We start from the raw sequence: 15517 nt of genomic DNA on the forward strand, positions 1-15517 counted from the left end.
TTTTGATGGGACATGCATGCACTGATGGTTGGGCTGCAAGGTTCAAAGTAGCTAAACTCTGTGCTGATAATGCTGTGTGTGGCCTCCTTGGGAACTGATCAGTGGTACTGCAAAGTACCAGGTCACCAATGTATTAACAAGAACCAGTGTGTGCTTACTCACAGTGAGAAATTAAAAGGTTCCAGGGAGTTTAATTCCGCATGAAAATAATAATACATACAAGAACATCTGGTTTATATGAAAATGGGTTTTCCCACAAACTGCTTTATTTTCAGCTTAAACACAAGAAAAATGTACAATGTTAATTAAACTCAGTTAAATAGTTTACACACAATGATATCTAGTAGGTAAAAGACCCAATTGTTAAAGTTGAATTTAGAGGGGCAAAGAGGGAGACTATGCACCGATCTCTGTTTATTTATTCTGTCAAGAATAAATTAATGCCATGATTATCCTTGCAGGCAACACAAGGGTGTATATAAACACAAACACACAATAACTGTTTTAACTTGAAGGACTGGCACAGATTATGGTGGAATGTGAATCCTTTTTCCTTCAATCTCTGCTTGGGTTGTTTAACCATAAACACATCTGGACACCATATCTGATCCAGAAGTTTGAACAGGGCTTCACTGAGGGCATGCAGACTATGAAGATAATATATACTGCTGGGTCTTCTTTGTTGTGCGTGTGGTCTTGGTTGTAAAAGGTCCATGTCACTTTCTAAAGGCATGAAGAAAAGGGTGGCATACGTTACTCACTCCCAAATGTACATCCTCAGTATGTTGCTGTGCATGTAAAACATTGCGTACAAGTAAAATTGTTCCTTTAGTAACAGACCTGATAGGACCTGTATGCCTTTGAAGAGCTTTTTTTGGGAGGTAAGACGGGTGACTTAGGTTTTAATATGGGAGAGCACTTGAGGCTTCAGCCTCCTATAGATCAAAGCCACTACAGATAGACTTGTAATTAGTGGTGGCAGGTCAGAGTAAAAAAATCATGTATTGCCTTATTTATAACCCAACCTGCAGTTTTATAGGTATTATTTGTAGTTGTACTTTAGTACCAAGGGTCACTGGCACCATATACACTGTCCACAGTAACCACAACTCTCCGCAAACCCTTTGCATTCTTCCCGCTTCCAATGCACATAGTTAGTGATGAACCAATTTTTCGTCAGGCATGGATTCACTGCGAAATTACACACTTTGCCATCTGCTATTTTTTTGTGAAATTGTGGCAAAAAGAAATTCACTGTGACAAAAAAGCCGCCAAGACAAAAAAGTCGCCATAAGAAAAAATGTCCAATGCATTTGGACAAAAAAGTCACTAAGACAAAAAAGTCGCCATAAGAAAAAAAGTCATCACAAGAAAAAAACGGCCATTGAGTTTGGAATGACAAAAAATTGTTGGGTCTGCATCCCCCTTAACACCATTTTTGTTTAATCCGGCCTTTAGTATGGGTGTGGAGGGGCACTTTATTAGAATGTGGGAACATACTAATGTTTTTCAAATATATAAGCTGTTTGATTCCAAAACTAACAAATTTCTGGGGAAAACTGAGTTGATACAGGCCTATCAGCTGCAGGGCATGAGGGATTACATGTATTATAGGCTGCGGCACTATGTAAGCTCCTTATGCCCGATTCTTACGAAACAAACCCCATTGTACTTTGAAAATCTCTGTATGCATATGGTAACGAGAAAAAAGTTGATTTCGACTTTATATAATATTCTTAATGAGTGGCAAGTGGAGGAGACACCACACCCCTACATGATCCATTGGGAATCAGAAATAGGCACTCCCATCTCCATAGAACAATGGGGGAAAATCTGGGAGAATGCAACTAAATCATCAATATGTACCAGCATGAAGGAGAATATATATAACATTTTATTTGAGTGGTACCATACTCCTGCTTTGTTGCATAAACTTTTCCCAGACACTTCAGCTAATTGTTGGCGTTGTCATCAAAGCCCAGCGATGCTATTTCATATTTATTGGACTTGCCCAATTATAACACCGCTATGGGACACAACGACCGATATATTATCAAGGATCACTTGCCTAACAATAGCGAAAGATTCTCTAACCCATCTACTGGGGCTACCGCTTGGGAATGTCGGCAAGCGTATTCAAAAAGTCGCACGGAATATATTGATGGGTACACGGTGCTTGATTGCGGCCCATTGGAAGGTGCAAACGGCTCCAACTACGTTAGCTCTAGTGAACAAAATACAGCAAATAAGGAGAATGGAATATTTAACCGCCCTGTTACACGATAACTCAATGTCCTTTATGGAGGACTGGTATCTTTGGGATTCATATCATGACCAAATTCCACAGTAAACCATGGATTCTCATGGGGGGGTGTGGTGTCACTCTGCAACTATGGTGCGAGGTTCTTTTCTTTTCTTTTACATACTTGATTATTGTGTAAAAGAGTAGTTTACATGTATATATTATTCTTGATTGTCTTGCATATCTAGGGTTGTACTGGATGTGCGTGGGACTATGATGCTCCCCTTCTCTAGTGGCATCTATTTATGGAGGTGTAACAGATGCACAGTGTATCTTTTGTTATTTGTCACAGATTGTAACATTGGGATTCATTTTTGTATCCTTCGCATTGTCTTATTGAGGTATGTTTTGTCTAATGTTGTCATGTATTGTGATTTAAAACCAATAAAAAATATGGTTAAAAAAAAATAATTGTTAAGCGTGTAAAAAATTGTCGCGTGTAAAACGCCTATTGATTTCAATTCGTTATGCGATTTTTGAATCGTTTCGTGAATATTTCCTCTATTTTTCAGCGAACTGAAACAGGGCAGATTCACTGATCACTACACATGATTGCTGATTTCCAATGATGCCTTTAGGAAGGAAGAATACACCCATTTTATTAAGAGAAATTTACATCATAACCTTTCTCATTAATGGCATTTAATTAACACTGATATAAAGAGCTGGTTTTAATTTTCTATTCAGAGGTCCAGGTAAGTATGGTTTGCTTTCTCTCTATTATGTTTCTCAAAAATTAGTGATGATGGTTAAAGTCACATAGTTTTGAAGTGAGAGGTTAGGGTGACAGGTATAAAAAGCATTTGAGCCTGGAGCAAGTAGCTAATGAGAACATTAGGTCTGAATTTCACTGTTATCATAGCCAATTGCAAGCACCAATAGGAACAGCAACAAAACATCTCAAGAACCCATAGGCCTAGGGCACACAGTGAGTATGGGCCGCTTCTTTCTGTCTGTGTTTTGGAAGTTGATGGAGAGAAGCGTATCACCTTCTATATTCTTCTGTGTGTAGCTGCATTGACAGGCATTGAGTGAAGCTACACAGAGAAGAGATCAACCTGCATTTTCGTTTTTAGCTGTTGCTTCTATTCACCTGCAAGTGGAGAGAAGAGGGTGCCATTGGCCTTACAATGACTGAATAGAAGCAGATGGCACAAAAGCACTAGTCAATATGCTCCCATCACTGACACAAAACGGGGTTTTGAACTTTTGCAAACAACCCAAATAATGAATTTCCTGGATGATTATTTCGCACAACTGTGGGAATAAAAGACTACTAAAATCCATAGGAAAGTTTTTAACAGTAACAAGATGGAAATGACTCAGAGACATTTTTATCTCTGTGCTGCTGGCTGTCCCAATGATACAAATGACGCAGTTATTGGGGTGGAAAATTGCCTTTTATCTGTTTGTAATCACAACCTACAGCATGATACAACAATGGAACCGCTCTCCGCCCCACAGAGAAAATATTTGTAGCTAAAAACCCTGCCAGATAAATAGGTCTCTCCGCTGATGATGGGTTTCAGGCAACTGACCCCTGTAATTAACAGTTTTAACCTCATCCTGTGGCAAGTGCAGGGACCTAAAACTGAAATGGGGTATTTCACTTTCAAGACAGTTGGCTTCATCTCAAAACCATTCTAAATATCTACAGTTTTATGGTGTGTGACACATTCTTTCCAGTTGCTAAATATTCCAGCTATTAAGGGCAAGCTGAGAGCACCAGAGCTTTATTAACCCTTTCATAATGCCTTTCTGGACGTGCAGAACAGAATAGTAATTGTTGCCAGTCAAGAGCAAGGCAACAGATTTGTCATTGCAGAGACTCAATCATTTAAGTACTATATTTATGCAAGTTAACACTGGCCAAAATTCTTGTTGCCCTTTGTCCACCATAGTTCAGACTTGTGGCTATTCAAGGATTTTGGAAATTGCTAAATGACTGTATGTTAGGCATGTTATTGAAGAAAAGGTGGCGACCCTACAGGCCATTTTTAGAATTCTAGCCTCCATTCTGCCCACTGGTCTTCTCTATGGCATTGCTGGCCGACTGGCTTGTTACGTGCGGGGGTGGGGTGCAGATTGTGTTGTGGTTTGCTGAGGACCAGGGGGGGCAAATTCCCGAACTTTACATCACTGATAGTGGAGTGCACCTAGACATAATGGGTACAACATTTAGAAAATGATTGAAGAGGCCATGAACCCTCCAAACAGCTTAAAACAAATTGGCTCATACTTTGTCTCTTTGCACATTTGTAACTTATATTCATTTTACTTTTAAGCGCTGTTTTGGAGTATTTATGTTGTTGCCTCCTACTCCTTCCTTCTTATAATATATTTGCCGAAAAAGAAATGGCATATATTTTGACATAAGACTGATTTTGAATAAAACCATTATCATGACAAAAATGGGAATGAATATTTTTTCTCACTGAGAGCAAGTTTTCAGTATAATGGTGGTTATACAGACACGGGTTAGAGTCCTTGTGTTTATACACGCATATAAAGAGTAGCACTGTGTTCCCAGAAGCACTTGTCCGCTTTAATCAATTGCCCAGTGGCAACTGAGTTCTTAGCAGCAATTTCCACTTCCAAAAATGTCTCAGATGGACTGTTAATGAGTTCCTGTGTGAATCTCTCCTGGGCCTCTACTCACTGTGTTTCTTGGCTATTCCACAAGCAGAAGGGATTCATGCCTCCCTAGGGAACTGTCTGCAGATGGAATAAAGTGCTATAAAATCTGTAAGACTGGACCTCACAGGTAAACTTCACACAACCTGACGAATAGACGTACCACAGATGTACCAGGAAGGGAGATGGAATCCATTAGACTGTGGACAGGAGTGCAGCAAGAGATCAGAAGGAAGGCTACAAAGAAACTTAATTATAGGGACAGTTTTAGCAGAGGCAGTAATATATGTTGCAGGAGGGAGATTTTAACAATCCTCTTTTTATCTTTTATTTTTTTAACAATATACATCTTGTTCTAATTTTATTTGTATAACCTTGACATAACCCCCTTTCCCTCTGAAACAAGTAGGCCATCATGGTGTCCCGGGAAAGAATGTTAATTATGAACTAAACTGTCTATTTTCTAATATAAACCCCGTTTTCATAATAAAATACAATCCTTCTTAATTTGGATTTGTGTCTCTGCACTCTTTATAATTTCATTATGGCATTTCTGTGAATCAGGGTTAACAATATGCAAGTCTACATTCATTTAGCTCTCATTTTAAAGGGACAGTATAAGTATACCCTTTTGTTTGCCATAAGTTCAGTGCATTGGGCTTGAGCTGAACATACTTTTTGCTTGTTGATGAAATTATGAAAAACTGAACTACTTTATGTTTCGAGCCTGTTGGTTCTTGCAGAGTAGTTAATTACAATACTAATGCACAGATAGGCCCCTGCATAAAGGACCTTTGCTTATCTGTAAGCCAAAACTGTCACAATAAATGGGTAAAGGGAGAAGTGTTTAAACTAATTCATTAAAGGAAAACTATAAATTCTAAATGAATTCCTACAACAGACCATGAACCAACAGATTGTTTATGTAATAATAAATGACCTATCAATATTGAAAAATTGTCATACACATATCAGTAAATATTGCCTTTTTACACCTTTTTCAACATTTTTCTGCTTAAAACAGAATAACGTGCTTTGGTTTCTAGTTTAATGATGTACAGTTATAAAACTAGGTTGTTTCTAGAGAAATGATTACAAAGAGCATATATAACGAAACTCCAAGGGATTTAGTTCTTGAACAATCTTGAGTGACCACTACTGTCTTTTTATCTCCTCCTCTGGCAATTTTATTGTATTATTCTCTGACAAGAGCCAAAGACAGTGGACCATTTAAACAGGGTCAGAAGTGGAAACCGTTCTTAGCACTACAATCTCTTCTGAGTGATACTATAAATGATGCAAAATAATTATTTTCTTTACTAAGCACCATTAAGCAGGAAGATTTGAGGTTATAGTGACCCTGACATAGCCCACTCACAAAGTATAAAAGGTTTCTTACTGTGCTTTATAAGAATATCTATGCAATATACTTACTCAGATGACCCTTATGTCACACCAGCGGATTTGTTACTGTGGATTTTCTGAAGGCAAGTCTTGACAAGTAAATACATGAATTGCCTCAGAGTAAAATCTGTGAGAACCATATTGTATTGGTATTGGTATTATTATAGTTTTTAGTTTCATAGACTGCCTTGTTATTATTTTCTGGCATTTTGTAGGTGCACATTTCAAGTGTTTCTGCCTTGTTGCCTAGCTGTGTTATCTACCTTAAACTTGTTTAGTTGCCTGTGGACATCAGCCTTTGCAAGTAAACCAAAAAGATGGGATCAAGCTTAAGCACTAGAATGGATAATGTTTTTAAAACGTGAGTGCAGAATAAAAATATGCATTGCTTTTCATTTTACAACTCTCACTGTAAAAAAAACCCTTCCGAATATTTAGGCGGAACCTCTTTTCTTCTAATCGGAAAGGGCGACCTTGTGTCAGCTGGTAAATAAAGCATTAGAGAGATTATTATATGATCCCCCTATATATTTATACATAGTTATCATATCACCCCATAAGTGCCTCTTCTCCAGCATGAACATCCCCAAATTGGCCAGTCTTTCCTCATAGCTAAGATTTCCCTTACCTTTTACCAGCTTTGTAGCCCTTCTCTGCACCCTCTCTAATACAATAATGGCCTGTTTGAGTGATGGAGCTTGCCTAAACATCCCATGCAGCCCATTAGTGGACAGATAGATTTATGGGACGTCAGTATAGTAAGTAACAGATCAAAGACAGCACAAGCACCCAAGATTGCCATATAATGAATGATTTTAAGCAAGGGGAGGGTAGCCAACAGCAACATCAGATGTTGTAATGTAAAAATAAAAAGTGGGTAAATAGATAGGCTGTGCACAATAAAAAAATGTCTCTAATATAGTTAATCAGCCCAAAATGTAATGTATAATGGCTGAAGTGACTGGATGTCTAACATAACACAACAGAACAGTACTTCGTGCTTTTCAGCTCTCTTGGTTTCCACTGATTGGTTGCCAGGCAGTAACCAATGAGTGGTTCGAGGGAAGGGGGGCACATGGGTCATAACTGTTTGCTTTTGAATCTGACCTGAATGCCGGGGATCAATTGCAAACTCACTGAACAGTTATGTCCAATGTGGCCCTCGTTCAAGTCGCTGACTAACTCAGAGTTAGAGAGCTGAAAAGCAGGAAGTAGTGTTCTGGCTATTATGTGAGACATCCAGTCACTCTAGCCTTCATACATTAAATTGTTGGCTGACTAACTATATTAGAAACATTTTTTATTTTTCACAGGCTATTTATTTTCACTCTGAACTGTTCCATTAATGGTTTTAAAGGAACAGTAACACCAAAAAAAATTAAAGCATTTTTAAATAATTCAAATATAATGTACTGTTGCCCTGCATTGGTAGAAGTTATGTTTTTGCTTTAGAAACACTACTACAGTTGATATTCACAAGCTGCTGTGTAACCATGGGGGCAGCCATTTAAGCTGAAAAATTAGAAAAGGCACTGGTTACTTAATAGATATCCAATAATCTCTGTAATAGAATAACCTGAAGCCTTGACTGACTGCCCCCATGGCTACACAGCAGCTTGTTTATATAAACTATATTAGTGTTTCAGAAGCAAACACACCAGTTGTACCAGTGCAGGGAACAGTACATTATATTTTAATTACTTTGGAACACTTACATTTTTTGTTTTTACTTTTCCTAATGACAAATTCCCTTTCTTTTTCATCACGAAAAAACAGAACTGGCTTTGTTATTATGTTTTATTTATACCTAACATTTATATATACTTCGACAGCGGCTTATGAATCCAGAGGCAATTTTTTGTCATTAAAAATAGCTGTCTGCCTCATATTGTACTTTATACTTGTTAGTCGCTTAACCCTTTCCTGACAATAATGTAGGTGCTTCATCAATAGAAAGGAAAGTGACACACTGATAATGATATAGTGCCTATGTTTATAGGTTATGGGCTTTGCCTAGTAATTATTTAAAAGGGTTGTAAAACCCAAACATTTAATTCTGCATCATGAAACCAAATCTAATTCGAAGCAACCATTCTATGTTCATTATATACAGATTAAGTTGTAAAGTATAGTTATTGAAATGTATACCTAAAGGGGATGTTAACCCAAATAAAATTTTTTTTTGATATAGGGTTAGAATGGTACCCGAAATGTTGCTGTGCAGACTTTTTGTGTGAATAACCAGTGCTATTCCATACTGTGAGTTTAATGAATTTCTGCTATAAAGTGGGAAAACTAACAGTACTAACTAAAATACTATCAGTATTCAGCCAATCCCAGCCATATACCCCAATGCCTAGCACATGTCTATCATTTTCATTTACAGGTCTGGGAATCACAAAACATGCAAAGAATTGTGGCAAATCTAGTTTTGACTTTAGAAGAGCTGGCTAAGGCAACCTTGTTTCAGTATAAACCAACTGCAATTGCTTTCAATAGCAATCACATTTAAAACTCCTTTTAAATGTAATTCTTCAGTAACTAAGAGGTACATTTATCAAGGGTCCAATTTTGAATTCAAGTTTTCTAAAACTCCCATAAATTTGAAATGCAAATTGTATTCATGAAATCAAATTTTTTTCAACTTGGACGAATTGAAACGACCCAAAAACTCGAATCAAATTCGATATGAATTATAAAAACTAGATTCTCTGTTTTTTTTTCTCTGAAAAAAATGAGAATGTCAGGAAGGCTGCAAACCAAATCACCAAATTGATCCCTGGACCTCTCCCAGTGACTAATACAGTAATTCAGCAGGTTTTAGGTTGCAAATCATCGTATTCAAGTTCTTAAAGGGCCAGAGTATGATACATCTCAAAATTATATTTAAAACTCATACGGAGTTTGGAGAATTCACAATTCAAATTTGACCAAAACAAAAATTTGAAAATTCTAATTCTAATTTTCACTTCAACCCTTAATAAATCTGCCCCTAAGTGTTATAGAAAGCAGACACTGGTTATAATAAAGTCAGTTCTGTTTTGTCGTGGAACAGTTCTAGCTATTTTTGCATCCAGTGCAGGTTTGATACCCTAATTTGTTTAACATGCTTTTTAATGAAAGACAGTGCTGCTTGTTAGATCTTTGAGCAATGCCCAGCACATTGTACAGTATTTGTACAGACAAAGGAAAGCTTAGGGAATGAATAAGAGCAGTCTCACAAGTGCACAGCCGTTTGATCCCTGGCAGCTTACACGCTTTCTTACTTCCCACAATTTGTAAAAGAAGAAACTTGTATCTTTACCTTCAGGTAAACGTCTGATTTACAGCCAACAACTCAATCTGGGTGACATTTGTGGCCTTAGAAATGGTTTAAGCGTGGGTCGGATTTGTGTTTCCCTTCGATGCTCCCTGCTGATGAATTACAGGAAGTCCATCTCCCATAAACTCCATTTTAATCAAATAATTAATTTTTTTTTAGATGATTTCCTTTTTCTCTATAATAATAAAACAGTACCATGTACTTAATCATAACTAAAACATAAATAATCCTGTAGACAAAGCAATCCTGTTGGGTTTAATTAATGTTTAAATGTTATTTTAGTTGACTTAAGGTATGGAAATCCAAATTTTGGAGATCCGAATTTTAACCCGGAAAACCTCATGTCCTGAGCATTCTGGATAACAGGTCCAATACCTGTAATACATCTAGTCAAAAAAGATACACAGGGATGGAGGCACTTTTTGACTTTGCATCTATGCTTGGAATATAAAGGATAGATTAGTGGGCAAAGAACACACATTGTTATTGAAGCATGCTTTTTGCTGTGCAGTCCATTGAAGGAAGTAGATGAGTGTGATGTCCATGTATGCTCTGTGTGCTTTCTCAGAAACTGGGGCCTTAGAATTGATAGTAATAGTCTTCTAGGCCTTCTACTACAGGGCGCTGGCACACTGACCCCTTGGCTGAGATTTCAAATTTCCCAATGAATAGTTCTCAATAGATAGATTGATAGATCAATCGATCACATTGGTTTTGAATGCTGTCTGTAAAGAATGCCTTGGATGAAACCAGCAGTGCAGCAGCTCCCAGTCCATACATATTAATAAATATGTAGTAAAGTCGTGTTCTGTGCATTCTCCATGCTGTGTCTGCTCACTAGGTCATTTACTGTACTGTAACTATTTATGACATCCGATAAAACTCTTTGTAAGTGTCAGAACAGAGTGAAGTGCAGAGAGCTGTATTTTGACATCTCAAGCTTTGAATGGTCTGGGTGGTGAGAGACAGAGCCTGCCTGTGGTACTTTATATATATTTTGGAATTTAGCTGGTTCCATAGGTTGTGTTTAACATCTGACAACACTAAGTTCAGCCATCTTTGTGCTGCCAAAATCTGTTTAGTAGAAAGTAAGTTATTGCTGCTGGCATTCTTTAAGTTATTCACAGTTTTTCCTCTCGCTTGGAAGTCCTTTTTGTTTTGAATAATCGGGAACTGCATTGGTGCCTGCAGCCTCTTGCTGAAAAACCTCACATGGTGTTGATGATTTTAGGCAGTGCTGTTTAGACTCTCTACTCCTCTGACATCTCCGCCATGAGTGTGTTCCAGTACACCCATGACCATGGGGCAGTTCATTAATGTGATCGGAACAGTTGCAGGGGCCAGAAAGGAAAGCCCTGAAGCTATAAGTGCAGGGGCTGCATGACAAGCGATCTAAATGACCAGCAGCCAGATTATACTGGTCTAGGTTAGAGATGGGCAGAATCATATGTAGCTGTGTTTAGCTGAGGAGGAATGAGTTAAAGCAGGAGATGTCCGGAGTAAGAGAGGGGTGTGATGTCAGGACAAGAAGCAGTTTACTTCCTGAACTTCTCTAATGTTGGCGATCTCTTGTTAAATTCTGGCTTCAGAATATTGCCCCGGGTTAAGCTGGCAAGGTCCTATTTATTTGATAAAATGTGAATAAATGCGGCGGCCATTTTACACCCATCTCTGTCTCCTGGTTTCATTAAGGTATATAATAATGGGGTTAGCTAAAGGCGAAGGGTCAAATTGAGGAGTCCCCTTGTAAAGGTTATGCAGTGCAACCAAAGTAATGCAGTTCTGTTTAGACTTCATGTTTTAGTGACTGTTTTTGAGATTCTGCATGAAATTAGCAGAGACAAACTGAAGCTGAAAAGAAAGATGTGCTTGTTACAGCTGTCAGGCAATTTTTCAACTGTGAAGCAAATAGTCTATAATGTTGCAACAAGGGGTGTGAGGAGAAATGGAAAATTTCAGGGATTTATGGCTGCTACACACTGACAGCTGGGAGCCACCCACATAGGGTTGCCACCTTTTCTGGAAAAAAATACTGGCCTTCCTATATATTTATCTTTTTTCCCTATTAATAACATTAGGATCAACCATTATCTTTACCGGCCAGGTGGCAACCCTATTTTGACCCACGGCATGTTATGCTTTAGAATTATGGTTGTCTACTAAATGGTCAGCAGGAATCACTGCACCACATAGGCTCATATTCATAATGTTATAACTAGTTTATAAAGCACCTCACTGTCTGTATCATTAAATATCAGGTAGGTGCAAGTAGTTAAATATTGTAAAAATCAAGTTTTTACTATAATATTATAAAATAAAGACTCCCCCCAAAATGATTGGTGTGAAAGAGCCCTGACACACTGATTGGTTGCCTTTAGGCTGTGTATAGTGTTTATTAGTTTCAACTGCTTGGGTAGGGAACAACACTATCATATTCTGCTCAAGTCAGATATATGTTCCAACCACCTGATAAAACTAGGCCAGACCAAAGCTGCAGAAAAGGGAGATCAGACAACCTGCTAGAAATATTAAGTATTTTCTTGTATTGTGTCAATGAAATAATGAAGGTGAAAAGGAAATGTTCATTTTTCAGTATTAGGAGGCATAATTTTATGCAAATGGACACCATCATTATTAAGGAAACACATTTTTCTTTTACACAGCCTAATTCAATAAAATGTTGTAGATTCCCTTTTGCATTCTCATTACAGTAAGAATTTTTGTTTTGTTTTATTGTTTGTTAGAGTGCTACACTGTAAACGGGGCTGATTACAGAGGGACACAGAACCAGACATCACTAGATGGTGGGAAGCCTTGCCTCTTCTGGAACGAGACCTTCCAGCATCCATACAACACCTTGAAATATCCAAATGGTGAGGGAGGCCTGGGAGAACATAACTACTGCAGGTATGGTTGCTAGTGCATCTGGCCATCTCAAATAAGAGTAAAGTCAGTGGCGTAACTACCGGGGGAGCAGGGGGTGCGATTGGGCCAGGGCCCACACCCTCTCAGGGCCCCCCGGCAGCTCGCGCACCACTGTGTTTTTAGGTAAATGCGGCCGTTTCCGGGTGTACGGAGAGTGGCGTGGCCCAGCTGCACATCCCGCGCCAGGGCCCGCCCCCCTCTAGTTACGCTGCTGAGTAAAGTACTCTTAATATGAGATAGACAGTGGTATACCAAGAAAATTTGCAATTTGTCTTCTTCTTTTTAACTTTTGAGTTGATGTTTCCTCATATATATATAAATATATGCATTTTAGTAGACCCTTTCTGCTTTTGGGGTGCCTCTATCTCCCCAAATGCTTGTGTACTTGGATATGAAAGTGATATATTACACTTGAATTACAGCAGATTGCTAATAACTATACTGTAAATATGCAGAGAAGCATTTGCCAATTCTAAATAGGCAGAGTTTGCAGAATGTACAATGCACACACAGCAGCACTACAAACAGGTGGGTAAAACAGTAGGAGAGGTGACCAGGCAGACTGCAGGAACTAGTAAATATTTCCTATGTATTTTTGAATTAGATGTTTTTCCAACGTTAAGCTCCTTCTCAGCTAATAGGAACAACCAACTTATTAACTTAGTTAACAAAAAACAGTATACAGTATATAGATGAGGAAAGAGAGGATATTAATGAGTAGCCACTCCTGTGGGCATCCAGCCACACTGCCACAGCCCTGGCCACATGTTTTCCCATACACTGTACCAGTTGTCAAATATATAGAAGTTTGGGGGATCATATTATAACTATGTGACCACACCATATGAAAAGGCAGTAGAACCCTTAGGCATGATAGGGGCCATACAATTGTCAAGAAGGCTTTGACTTTCAGTTGATAAAGAGGTTCAAAGATGGCGTAGACAGTCAAGTAGGGTCCTGTAACAATATGTGTACAAACGATGTCACATTCAACAGCACATCTACTTAAACTTAGCACTTTATAAAATCAAAAACAATATGGCTGCAACCAGTGCTTTATAAAGCTTGAAAATAAATATGGGCAGATTTATAGCGAGATGTAAAATATAAATTCCAAGTTCAACGTTTTCCCAGAAACCCATACCCAACCAATGAGAAGTTTGGCTTTTTAACAGCTGACTAGTCAATACTGCCTGTTGATTGGTTGTTGTTGGTTACTTGACCATCTTATTACATTACCCCCAAAGTCTCTTAGGACAAAATGTCCCTTGTTTCCTTCCCACTGGCTATATACCATGGTATTCTTGGTAGATATTTATGTCATTATATTACATGCATCTGTAAAGCAAAAGTAAAAAGAACAAAAAAATAATAGCAGTTAGTTGGCATAGACAGAATTTATCACTTTCCATCCTTTGGAGGGAATGTAGGATATACAATAATCTATTATTTTATACAACAAACTTTGTTTGTCTGTCACTAAGGAAAAGTAGTTCCTTCCTAACTATTCCTGGGAGGAGGTACTGTGGAGCTTGTGTATCTACTCCTGCAGTGCTGGCATCTCTAAGTGGCAAAGGCAAGCTTGCCAACTAAGCAGCAGGCAACATGGATATTTTTAGATTCTGGCTTAGCTTCTAACTCTACGTTCAAGACAGGATGAACTTGGAAAGACAGGGAAACATAGTCATCACAGACATGCTTTCTACTTCAGCCGCTGGCTTTGTGACAGTCTTTATTCTTGGTACATGAGCCAGTCTGAGCCTACCTAACTGCACAGTGCCACCTGCAGATTTATAATCTGCATGGAATAGTTAGCTGGTTCTAGGAATGTGGGCAGAATTAATTTTTTAATGGAATGGTGTCTGTGTGGGTTTAAGGCTTACTTTAGCCCGGCTGTTGAAGAGGTTTAGCAGCAGACATGTCATGCACTGATTTTGTAAATCTGACAGTGCTTCTGTTGCTGAGATTCTTTAGTAAACCTTCCATCTTGGGGTTCTAATTAATATAGCCTCTATCCAGTGCATATTGATGCTTTGACCCTTCTCGTAAAGTAATGTCCGGTAATTAATGCTGCAGATGAGTGGTGTCCTGGTTTTCTCTAAGCTTATTCCAGTAGTATAAGTGCCAATCATAGGACAGATATGCAACACAGGAGAAGGGATAAAATATCTTACTCACATTGGTGAGAAATTGGTTAGGAAATGTGTATACAAAGCCTAACGGACACAGAAAAGACTGTCCTAAGAACTATGATTGTATGAAAGGGGACCTGTCACTCAGATATTAAAAGCTGTATATATTTGAAAAGTAATTTTCAAATTAAACATGAAACCGAAATGCTAATTATTTTCACTTTCCATTCTGTACTTTCTAGATTGCACTCTTCACATTCACCCTCTCGCCTCACCATCTAATTGTGTAGCCAGTGTATCGGCATGAGGATCAGATTAGTTACCTGGTAGAACAGGATTTATTCAGACTCAAGCAGTCCAGCTCTCAAAAACACAAGCATTATCTATCCCTCTAATCGCTAATCTAGAGGAAGGCTGTGGGAAAAACTAAACGTTTGGATCCCCTGCATGACTGCTACCTTGCCTCAAAAGCCACAGTGAGAAACTATTGCCCATTCCAGTAAATATTCTCCACCAGTGAAAAATTATGCAGATAAAATTATGAGAGCAAACTTTTGATTGGTTCCTGTAGGTGACTGGACTAGACCAATAATTCTCATGAAAGTACATAACCTCTTCTGTTTATTACCTTATAGCGTTATAAGTACATTAACATACTATGTCCCTGGGGAGGAGGCTGAAGCAAGCTAAGAAAATGATTCTTTAAATATGCTTGTGTGAAGCCTTGTCATGTTCGGCTCCCTAAATCCAGAACAAGTGCTAGGCACCTGGTCGGAGCTCCTCTTCCGCCAGTAGCAG

The 15517-nt window shown here is 38.4% G+C and overlaps 1 protein-coding gene across 1 annotated transcript in view; it reads left to right on the forward strand.

The window, feature by feature from the left end:
- kremen1.L (kringle containing transmembrane protein 1 L homeolog) overlaps positions 1–15517 on the forward strand; it is a 96137-nt gene that overhangs the window by 39400 nt on the left and 41220 nt on the right. The window contains exon 2 of the mRNA XM_018263857.2: positions 12407–12569. Coding sequence (XP_018119346.1) covers positions 12407–12569 — 163 coding nt within the window. The remainder of the gene's footprint in view (positions 1–12406; positions 12570–15517) is intronic.

Source organism: Xenopus laevis, chromosome 1L, assembly GCF_017654675.1.
Source record: "Xenopus laevis strain J_2021 chromosome 1L, Xenopus_laevis_v10.1, whole genome shotgun sequence".
NCBI lineage: Eukaryota > Metazoa > Chordata > Amphibia > Anura > Pipidae > Xenopus > Xenopus laevis.